Below are 12279 nucleotides of genomic sequence, written 5' to 3' on the forward strand. Positions count from 1 at the left end.
GCACCACCCTGCCCCTCTCCCTCCACTGACTTGCAGACAGGCTGACCATTCTGAATTCAACAGCTAGGTAATGTTATCTTGGAAATATATCCTGTGGCTCCCAACTCTCCAGCTGTGTAACCTTGAGAATTTGGAGCCTCAATTTCCTCGTCTGTAAAATGGGGCTACTGTGGGTTTCAGCAGGGTTGTTGTGAGGATTCGTGGGGGCTACTGAGAAAGCCTGGAGGTCGGCTTGTAACAAGAGCTCCACCATCACCACTAAAAGTTACCATCCAACTTACGTTTCACGTACAGGCGGCCTATCACCTTAGCAGTTCCATATCTGTTGGACACTTCACACACATAGCTGCCTGAGTCTGAGGGGCGTGCATTCTCAATCAGCAGCCCAGTCACGGTCTTCTGGAACCTTCCAGAAAGTTCCAGGGGCATGTTGTCCTTCAGCCAGCGGTAATCTGGCTCGGGATGGCCGAGCGCTTTGCAAGGCAACTCCACACGCTGCCCCGCCATGGCTTTGCGATGATCAAACCCATCCAGTATGGACGGGGCTGAGTTCGCTGGGTCTGCAGAAGAAAAGAAAAGCCTATTAGATATGATTTAAAGTGGCCATTCAGAATCATAGGGCCTCGTGTATAATTCATATTCTATGTATCATTCCAACTATTGATACAGATCTTTAAGATTTTATATATATATATATGAACAGAAAAAAGCACTATTCATATAAATTTCTTTTTCTCAGAATTTACAAAAGGTTGAAGCAGTTATATCCCTAAAGAAGATATACAAATGACTGATAAGCACATGGAAAGATGCTCAGTATCATTAGACACTAGGGTAATACAAATTAAAACCACAGTGAGATACTACTTCATACCCACTAGGATGGCTATAATAAAAAACACAAGCAATAGCAAGGACTTGTGAGGATGTGGAGAAGAAACTGGAACCTTCATACATTGTTGATGGGAACGTAAAATGGTGCAGCCACTTTGGAAAACAGTTTGGTAGCTACTTAAAATGTTAAAACTTCAGTTTACTGTAAGGTCCCAAAAGCTCCACTCCCAGGTATCTACCCTAGACAAAGGAAAACCTATGTCCACTCAAAGACTTGTTCACAAACATTCATAGCAGGATTACTCATAAGAGCCAAAAAGCTGAAGTAATCCAAAGGACCATTGTTTAGTGGATGGATAAACAAAATGTGAATATACATACATACTATTCGGCAATACAAAAGAGTGAAACACTGACACATGTTACAACATGAAAAAGCCTTGAAAGATTATGCTAAATGAAAGAAGGCAGGTACAAAGTCATATACTGCAGGATTTGACTTAAATGAAATATGCAGAAAATGAAAATCGGTAGAGACAGATAGTAGATTAGTAGTTTCCCAGAGCTGGAATTGGAATTTACTGCAAATGGGCAGCAGGGATCTTTCTGGGTAGAAAATAATGTTCTAAAGTTAGAATACAACTCTATGTATTTACTAAAATCATTGAATTGTATACTTAAAATGAGTGAAGCTTATGGTTGGTAAATTAAATCTCAATAAAACTATTTTACAAAAAAAAGAATGGGGCATTTCTTTTACATTTAAGTGATGCTTGATAACGTGCTCTCATGGAGACATTTGGTCAGACATAGACTTAGTACAACCACACAACATTGGATTTCATTTCCATCTCCGTGTCTTCAAACATTTTATCTACATTTTTAAAAAACAGTTTTTATCACAAAAATTTGCAAACTCACACAAAACAAGAGAAAATGATATAATGTGTCCTATATAGTCATCACCCAGATACAACAGGCATCACAATATTTCTATCCTCCTTCTGTTTATTTCTCTATAGCCTTTGCTTTTGGTGCCAACATGCTGGAGTCAAGTCATAAAACCTATGCTATCTAGAATGCTTCTCTGATGAAAATAAGAGTTTTCATGTATAACCGCAATGTCAGTATCACACAAGAGTAATAACAGCCTCTTGGTATCACCTATCATCTACTCCACATTCATTTTTTCATAATGAGATAAAAAGTCATATTATTATTACTGTTTTTATAACTAATCAAATCAGGATTGTTTTACAGTTAACATTTTGTTGTTATGTCTCCTTTTCAAATGTTTTTCCAGCTTTATTGAGGTATAACTGGCAAAAATTGTATATACTTAAGGTGTAAAATGTGATGCTTTCAGATAAATATATTTTGTGAAATGATCACCAAAATCGAGCTAATTAGCATTCATTGCCTCACATGGTTACCCTTTCTTCCTTTTCATTCCCCTTCCTTCCTCCTCTCCACCAACTACCCATTTGTTCTCTGTATTGATGAGTCTGTTTTGTTATGTTTATTCATTTGTTGTTTTAGATTCCACACATAAGTGAAATCATATAGTACAATATTTGTCTTTCTCTGTCTGACTTATTTCACTCAGCATAATAACCTCTATGTCCACGAATGTTTTCACAGATGGCAAGATTTCATTTTTTAGGACTAAATAATATTTCATTGTATATTTATAGCACATCTTCTTTATCCATTCATCTACTGATGTACACTTAGGTTGCTTCCATATCTTAGTTATTGTAAATAATGCTGCAATGAATATAGGGGTGCATATACCTTTTCAAATTAGTGTTTTTGTTTTCTTCAGATAAATACCCAGAAGTGGAACTGCTAGATCATATGGTAGTTCTATTTTTAATTTTTTGAAAAGCTCCATACTGTTTTCCATAGTGGCTGTTCAGTGCATGAGGCTTCATTTTTTTGCACATCCTTGCCAACACTTGTTATTTGTGGACTTTTTGATAATAGCGATTCTGAGAGATGTGTACTGATATCTCACCATAGTTTTGATTTGCACTTCCCTGATAATGAGTGATGTTCAGCATCTTTTCATGTGTCTGTTGGCTATCTGTATGTCTTCTTTGGGAAAAAAAAATGTCTATTCAGGTCTTCTACCCATTTTTTATTTTGTTTATTGTGTGTGTGTGTGTGTGTGTGTTACGCGGGCAGAGGTAACTGTTGTGGCCTCTCCCGCTGCGGAGCACAGGCTCTGAATGCACAGGCTCAGCGGCCATGGCTCACGGGCCCAGCCGCTCCGTGGCATGTGGGATCTTCCCAGACTGGGGCACGAACCCGTGTCCCCTGCATCAGCAGGCGGGCTCTCAACCACTGCACCACCAGGGAAGCCCTACCCATTTTTTAATTAGGTTTTTTTTTTTTTTGATGTTGAGTTGAACCCATTTTTTATTTTGTTTATTGTGTGTGTGTGTGTGTGTGTGTTACGCGGGCAGAGGTAACTGTTGTGGCCTCTCCCGCTGCGGAGCACAGGCTCTGAATGCACAGGCTCAGCGGCCATGGCTCACGGGCCCAGCCGCTCCGTGGCATGTGGGATCTTCCCAGACTGGGGCACGAACCCGTGTCCCCTGCATCAGCAGGCGGGCTCTCAACCACTGCACCACCAGGGAAGCCCTACCCATTTTTTAATTAGGTTTTTTTTTTTTTTGATGTTGAGTTGTATGAGTTCTTTGCATATTTTGGATATTAACCCCTTATCAGATATACCATTTGCAAATATATTCTTCCATTCAGCAGCCTTCTCATTTTGTTGATAGTTTTCTTCACTGCACAAAAGCTTTTTAGTTTCATGCATTCCCATATATTTATTTTTTGCTTTTGTTTCCCTTGCCTGAGGAGATAGATCTAAAAAAATATTGCTAAGACCAATGTCAAAGAATGTACTGCCTATGTTTTCTTCTAGGAGTTTTACAGTTTCAGGACTTAAGTTTAGGTCTTTAATCCATTTGGAATTTATTTTTGTATATGGTGTGAAAGAGTAGTCCAGTTTGATTCTTTTGCCTGTAGGTATCCAGTTTTCCCAACACCATTTATCAAAGAGGCTATCTTTTACCCGTTTTATATTCTTGCCACCTTTGTCATAGATTAATTGATCACAGAAGTGTGGGTTCATTTCTGGCCTCCCTATTCTGTTCCATTGATCTATCTGTCTGTTTTTGCATCAGTACCATACTGTTTTGATGACTGTAGTTCTGTAATATAGTTTGAAATCAGGGAGCATGACATGCCTCGAACTTTGTTCTTCTTCCTCAGGATTATTTAGACTATTCAGAGTTTCTTTGGTTTCCATATGAATTTTAGAATTATTTGTTCTAGATATGTGAAATGCCATTGGTATTTTGATATGAATTGCAACGATTCTGTAGATTGCCATGGGAAACATGGCCATTTTAATCATATTTATTCTTCCAAGACATGAGCATGTTGTGTCTTTCCATTTGTTTGTGTCATTTTCAATTTCTTTCATCAATGTCTTCTGGGTTTTGGAATACAAGTCTTTTACCTCCTTAGTTAGATTTATTCCTAGGTATTTTTTTTCTCGATGCACTTGTAAATGGGATTGTTTTCTTAATTTCTCTTTCTAATAGTTTGTTGTTACATGTATAGAAATGCAAGAAATTTCTGTATTTTAATTTTGTATCCTGTAACTTTACCGAATTTATTGTATGAGTTCTAGTAGTTTTTGGTGGTATCTTTAGGATTTTTCTGTATATAGTATCATGTTATCTACAAACAGTGATAGTTTTACTTATTCCTTTCCAATTTGCATTACTTTTATTTCTTTTCTTGTCTGATTTCTGTGGCTTGGACTTACAGTTCTATGTTGAATGAAAGAGTGAGAGTGAATATTCTTGCCTTGTTTCTAATCTTAGAGGAAATGCTTTCAGCTTTTCAGTGTTGAGTATGGTGTTAGCTGTGGGCTTGCCATATATATGTTGAGGTATGTTCTCTCTATACCCACTTTGTTGAGAGTTTTTGTTTTAAAATTTTTATTTATTTTATTTATTTATTTTTGGCTGTGTTGGGTCTTCGTTGCTACGTGCAGGCTTTCTCTAGTTGCAGTGAGTGGGGGCTACTCTTCATTGTGGTGTGTGGGCTTCTTATTGTGGTGGCTTCTCTTGTTGTGGAGCACAGGCTCTAGGTGCACAGGCTTCAGTAGTTATGGCACGAGGATGCAGTAGTTGTGGCTCATGGGCTCTAGAGTGCAGGCTCAGTAGTTGTGGCGCACGGGCTTAGTTGCTCCACGGCACATGGGATCTTCCTGGACCAGGGCTCAAACCCATGATCCCTGCCTTGGCAGGCAGATTCTTAACCACTGCACCACCAGGGAAGACCCAAGGGTTGTTTTTTTTTTTTTATCATAAGTGAATATTAAATTTTTTCAAAAGCTTTTTCTGTCTCTACTGATATAATCATATGACTTTGATTCTTCAATTTGTTAACATAGTGTGTCACATTGATTGATTTGTGTATACTGAACTATTCTTATATCCCAGGGATAAATCCCATGGATCATGGTGTATGTCTCTTAATGTATTGTTGAATTCAGTTTGTGCTAATATTTTATTGAGGATTTTTGCAATATTCATTCTTGATGTTGGCCTATAATTGTGTGGTGTGTGTGGTGTCTTTGTCTGGTTTTGGTATCTGAGTGATTGGGTGATTCTGGCATCACAGAATGAGTTCGGAGGCATTTCTTCCTATTCAAATTTGGAATAGTTTGAGAAGGGTTGGCTCTTCTTTAAATGTTTGGTAGAATTCACCTGGGAAGTTGTCCGGTCCTGGAACTTTGTTTGTTGAAAATTTTTTTTGTTGTTGTTGTTTTTGTTTTTTTTACTGATTGATTTCATTAATGGTAATCAGTCTGTTTAGATTTCCTATTTCTTCCTGATTCAGTTTTGGGAGATTGTACATTTCTAGGAATTTATCCATTTCTTCCAGATTGCCCATTTTATTGGTATATAATTGTGGTAATCTCCTATGATCCTTTGTATTTCTGTGGTGTTGGTTGTAACTTTTCCTCACTTATTTATGACTTTATTTATTTGGAACCTCTCTCTTTTGTTCTTGATGAGTCTGGCTAAAATTTTATAATTTTATTTTTATCTTTTCAAAGAACTAGCCCTTACTTTTATTGATTTTTTCTATTTTTTTAGTCTCTATTTCATTTGTTTCTGCTCTGATTTTTATAATCTCTTTCCTTCTACTAACTTTGGTTTTGTTGTTTTTCTTTTTCTAGTTCCTCTAGTATAAACTTAGGTTGTTTATTTGAGATTTTTCTTATTTCTTGAGGTAGGCTTACATCACTATAAACTTCCCTCTTAGAACTGCTTTTGCTGTACCTCATAGATTTTGGATTGTTGTGTTTTTGTTTTCATGTGTATTCAAATATTTTAAAATTTCCTCTTTGGTTTCTTTAGTGACCCATTGGTTGTTTAGTAGCATATTGTTTAGCTGCCACATGTTTGTGATTTTTGCAGCTTTTTTCTCTTGTAGTTGATTTGTAGTCTCATATCCTTGTGGTTGGAAATGATGCTTGATATGATTTCAATCTTAAATTTACTGAGACTTGTTTTTGTGGCCTAGCATGTGATCTTTCCTGAAGCCCAACTGATCTAATATTTCATTTAAGGTGAATCTTTCCTTATGGATTTTCTGTTTGGATTATCTCTCCATTGATGTAAGAGGGGTATATAAGTCCCCTACTATTATTGTGTTGCTCTCAATCTCTCCCTTTAAATTTGTTAATATTTGCTTTATATATTTAGGAGATTTTATAATGGATGCATAGATTCAGTTGTTATGTCTTCTTTTTGGATTGATCTTTTATCATTTTGTAATGTCCTTCTTTGTCCCTTTCAGTCTGTGTGTGTCTTTAGATCTGAAGTGTGTCTCTTGCTGGTAGCATATATATGGGTCTTGTTTTTTTTCTGTTTTTTTTTTTCATTCAGCCACTCTATGTCTTTTGATTAGTTATGTACTTATTCCCATTTTGTTAATTGTTTTCTGGTTGTTTTGTAGTTCTTTTTTGTTCCTTTCTTCTTTTTATGCTCTCTTCCCTTGTGACTTGGTAATTTTCTTTAGTGTTATGTTTGGATTCCTTTCTCTTTTTTGTGTATCTATTATAGATTTTTGGTTTGTGGTCACCAAATAGATTATCTATCTATCTATCTATCTATCTATCTATCTATCTATCTATCTACATATATATATATGTGTGTATATATATATATATATATATATATATGATTATTTTAAGTTGATGATCTCTTAAGTTTGAACATATTCTAACAATCCTGCATTTTTACCAATGCTTAAAATATTTGACTTTGTATTTTATGTCTTTTTGTTTCGTGTATCCCTTAACTACTTATTGTAGATATAAATCATTTTATTGCTTTTATCTTTTAACCTTTTTACTTGCTTTATAAGTAGCTGATCTACTATCTTTACTGTATGTTTGCCTTTACCAATGAGATTTTTCCTTTCATAATTTTCATTTCTAGGTGCAGTACATTCTTTCTTGCTTAGAGAAGTCCCCTTATCGTTCCTTGTAAAATGAGTTTACTGGTGGGTGCTGAAATCTTTCACCTTTTGCTTGTCTAAAACTCTCTACCTTTCCTTTGTGGAGTGTTCTTGATTTTTTCCTTTCATCACTTTAAATATATAATGCCACTCCTCTCTGGCCTGCAAAGTTTCTTCTGAAAAGTGGGCTGACAGTCTTCTGGGAGTTCCTTTGTACTTAATTAATTTCTTTTCTGTTGCTATGTTTAAGTTTCTCTCTTCATCTTTAATTTTTGCCATTTTAACTGCAATGTGTCTTGGTATGGATCTCTTTGATTCACCTTGTTTGAGATTCTCTGTGCTTCCTGGACCTAGATATTTGTTTACTTTCCCTGGATAGGGAAGTTGTCAGCTATTATTTCTTCAAATAAGTTGCCTTCCCCATTCTTTCTCTCTCCTCTTTATGAAGCCCATGTAATGTGAATGTTAGTATGCTTGATGTTGTCTTGGAGGCCTCAGACGGTCCTCATTTGTTAAATTCTTTTTTCTTTTTTCAGTTCAGCTTGAGTGATTTCCATTACTGTCTTCCAGTTTGCTGATCTGTTCCTCTTTATCATCTAATCTACTACTGATTCCTTCTAGTGTACTGTTATTTCAGTTATGGTATTCTTCAGCTCTGCTTGGTTCTAACTCTTTGTTAGACTTCTCACTGTGTTCATCCATTCTTTTCCTGAGTTTATTGAGCATCTTTATGATCATTACCTTGAACTCTTTATTGGGTAGATTGTTATCTCCACGGCACTTAGTTCTTCTTCTGGCATTTTATCTTGTTCTATTGTGAGCAATATATTCCTCAGTTGCCTCATTTTGTCTAATTCTCTGTTTTTATTTCTATGGATTAGGTAGGTCAGTTACATTTCCTGATCTTGGAGAAGTGGCCTTATACAGGAAACATCCTATGGGTCCCAGCAGCACAGTCTGCTCTGGTCACCAGAGGTATATGCTCTAAGGGTGCCCTTATGTGGGCTGCATGCACCCTTCTATTGTAGTTCAGCCCACTACTGTGGGAGTGCTGGTAGGCAGGGCTGGACCCCAGCCTGGTTGGCTGGCAGGCCCTGCCTCATGCAGAGGTTGCTGACTCACTAATGGGTGGGGCTCATCTCCATGCAGCAGGCTGCTAGCCTGGGTTGGGGAGTCCAAGGTGTGCTGCCAACTGGTCCATGGGTTGGTAAGCCTCTAACAATACTAGGTGAGAGAGAGGACTCTAAACAGGCACTTGCCAGCACTAGTGCCCTCATGGTACAATGAGCTCTCCAAAATTGCTGCCACCAGCATCTCCCCAGGGGGAGTCCCAGTTGCTTAGTGCCTCTGCAGGGGGCTCTCCAAGATCAGCAAGTGAGTCTGACCCAGGCTCTTTTCAAATTACTGCCTCTGCGCTGGGTATCAGAGTGTGTGAGATTTTGTATGAGCCCTTTGAGAGTTCTATTTCCTTCAGACTCCTGTTCTGCTGTATACAAGCCCCCTGGCTTTCAAAGACAGACAGTCTGGGGATTCATCTTCCTGATGCAGGACCTCCAGGCTAGGAAGCCTGATGTGGGGCTCAGACTCTTCACTCCTTGGGGAGAAGCTCTGCAATCGTGATTCTCCTTCCTTGTGGGTTGCCTATCCAGAGGGGTGATCTTGACTCTATCACGTCTCTGTCCTTCTTACCTGCTCACTGTGGTTCCTTCTTTATCTCTTTAATTGTGGAAAACTAGTCTTCCAGTCATTCTCATCAATAGTTTCTCTGCAAATAGTTCTAATTTTGGTGTGCCCATAGCAAGAGGTAGCTCAGGGTCTTCCTACTCTGCCATCTTGGCCACACCCCCTTATCAGTGATCTTAGTTGTTATGGCTCTTGATTCTCTTTTAATTCAGATAAGACTCTCCTTCTACTTCCTTTCATGTCTTTGACTCATGGAAGAAACCAGGTGAGTTATCTTACAAAAAATCTCACATTTTGAATTTCTTTCTTCATGGTGTCATTTAACCTGCTCCTCTATTGCCATTTTCCTTATAACTGGAATTTAGTTGTAATGGATAATCTAGATCAAGTTCAACCTTTTTTCTTTCCCTTTGCATCTATATAACGTGTTGCTTTCCCACACTCAGTGAGACTAAATTGATCAGAAAATTCAGATGATAATGTTTGTCTGAATTAAGTTATTTTATTAAGGGTTGAAAATGGCAATTTTAAAATTTCCGTTTTCTTTCACATTCAATAGATGTAATTATTCTGTAAATAAGAACTTTCCTCCCTGAACTAGGGTTATTTGGTTATCTTGAAATACAGTAGTTACAAGAAAGACAGGAAGAAATTTTGTTGTTATCTTTAATGACTAATTATCAAAATCAAGAGTTGGTGCCTGCCTTAGTTACCTCTAAGTAGATGAATAAGTTTCTTATTATTGCTTTTGTTATTATAAAATGTCTATGTATGTGTGCACATGTAAGCATATATGTAAATGATTATGTAAGTATATATAGGTACATATGTGTATATATATATACACACATATACACACGTGTGTATGTGTGTGTGTGTGTATGTGTGTGTGTGTGTGTGTATATATATATATATATATATATATATATATATATATATATATATGCATACGTGCAATTGTGACAAGACCCCATTTATGTTCCAGGCTCATCTTATATGTTTCCTGTCCCAGACCAATAATCCATTGTTCTTCCAAGGAAACATGTTCCCTGTTATTGGGGAATAATATTTAAAGGAGACTATGATCTAGGTGGTAGAGGTGCTTGTTGCTGTTGGTTGCCCACTGCCCATTGAAAAGGGAAAGAACTTGGAATCACATATTAAAAAAAACAGCAAGTGTGTACTGATACTTTCTATTGGATATTTCATGAATTTTATTAATTCTTTGGTTTTCTATTTTTATCTTTTCTGTTACACTGAAAATCTTGGTTCCAAATAAAAATAATATAAACATCGTTAATTTTCCCTCTGTTATAGTATCTTATAGGATGAAATTCTTCTAGGGTCTCCCATACTACTGAGCCTTCTCTCTCTGTTTAGTGTTCCACTCTGGCTCAGTTTGATTCCTAAATCCAGCAGTTTCCCTCAGGGTGAGATTCTGTTCTTCTGAAAGTAGTATTTGCTAAATATTTCTGAGATCTGCAAGGAGTTAGGCTACTACTAAGCTATGTGATATCATGGCCCTTTTGCATTCAGCTTCAACTCAGAGGTTGTGTAGGTCTATCAAATTGTTGTGAATATTCTTGGACACATTTTAGGTTTCCATTCAAGAGATGGTCCTCTTCTATTTTTTATTTTTTTTAAATTTATTTTTGGCTGTGTTGGGTCTTCGTTGCTGTGCACAGGCTTTCGCTAGCTGCAGCGAGAGGGGGCTTCTCTTCATTGTGGTACATGGGCTTCTCATTGCCATGGCTTCTCTTATTGAGGAGCATGGGCTCTAGGCATGTGGGCTTCAGTAGTTGTGGCATGTGGGCTCAGTAGTTGTGGCTCATGAGCTCTAGAGTGCAGGCTCAGTAGTTGTGACGCATGGACTTAGTTGCTCCGCGGCATGTGGGATCGTCCTAGACCAGGGCTCGAACCTGTGTCCCCTGCATTGGCAGGCGGATTCTTAACCACTGCACCACCAGGGAAGTTCCCGTCCTCCGCTTTTTGGAGATGAGCATTTGCTGGCAACTTTGCAGTTCTGTGACTATATAGTAATTCCAGTAACTCTTCCCTTTTCACTATCCATCACCTCTTGTTACACTGCTGCTCTTCTTACGCTGGTCCTATTGTTGTCAGTAGTTTGTCCATAGCCCCCCACATTTAAGAGTTTCTGGGGAATCTCCATCACCTAATTTTGTTGATGTCATGCATGTGCTTTTTCTTTTGTCATCCTATTGCCTCTGTTTCGGCTTCAGGAGAAGTTTGGAGTCATTCAAAACCTTGTTACTAACATGCCCCCGCCATGATCCAAACCCCATGTGTACATTTTTAAATGAATTTAAATCTAATTTAAAATAAAATTAATTTCTCTTTGCCTTCAAAGCTTAGAACTCTAGAACAATAATCCGCACTCAGTGTCTATGTTCTCATCTTCTAGCACTGACAATCTCCTCCCTCAACTACTTTATTAAAATGTCTGTGACCCAAAAGTCATAAGCGTAATTCACCACATGCAGCAGACTCTCTTATGAGCCTTTTGATTATGTGTGACTCTGTTGACTTCTCCCTTCTTGCAAATACCACCTTTAACCCCAAACGTTTGGTCTTATTCCCTCTCTTCTGCTGGCATCTGAGTGTATGGTATTCCTTCACTAGATTCTGCTCTGATGTTCCTCACTTATCTGCACAAATGCTCATGAGGCGATCTCGTGGACGCTCATCACTTCCATGGTGACCCAATGCTAATGAGTCCTGCTGCCTATTTTTGAAACATCAGCAAAACATGCTTAAAAAAATTAAAAATAAATAACCTTGGGATTAAGAAAAGCAAATTTGCCTTTCCCACTCTGAGAGTTAAATTTGAAAATCAGTACTTACTGATTTAGAGTAGAGATAAACAAGGTTACCTTTTCAGGCTTTCTCTCTTTTTAGGTTTCTCTTTAGAGGAAAATGGGCTCCCAGATTATCATCACTTAATTCACGTTCTTTTGATGGAGAAATGTTTATTTGCTTCTTTTGCTAAGCTCAATCTCATACACAGATCCATGCCACCCCCAGAGACTGCTCCTTTCTTAACTCAATAATGTCATAAAGAAGTTCCTCTTCAATGCAAACAAGACCTTTCCTAAGAGATTCTGAACATGTAGACGATTGTGTTGTCATTAAAGCTACCATGGAATAGATGACAGATGCCATTCATTTTCTAATTCATTTTCTCTA

General features: G+C 37.7%; 1 protein-coding gene across 1 annotated transcript in view; it reads right to left on the reverse strand.

Moving 5' to 3' along the window:
* DSCAM (DS cell adhesion molecule) overlaps positions 1–12279 on the reverse strand; it is a 737093-nt gene that overhangs the window by 310871 nt on the left and 413943 nt on the right. The window contains exon 6 of the mRNA XM_024758431.1: positions 282–560. Within this exon, the coding sequence (XP_024614199.1) occupies positions 282–560 (279 nt within the window). The remainder of the gene's footprint in view (positions 1–281; positions 561–12279) is intronic.

This window comes from Neophocaena asiaeorientalis, unplaced genomic scaffold (genome assembly GCF_003031525.2).
Source record: "Neophocaena asiaeorientalis asiaeorientalis breed wild unplaced genomic scaffold, Neophocaena_asiaeorientalis_V1.1 scaffold45, whole genome shotgun sequence".
Lineage (NCBI taxonomy): Eukaryota > Metazoa > Chordata > Mammalia > Artiodactyla > Phocoenidae > Neophocaena > Neophocaena asiaeorientalis.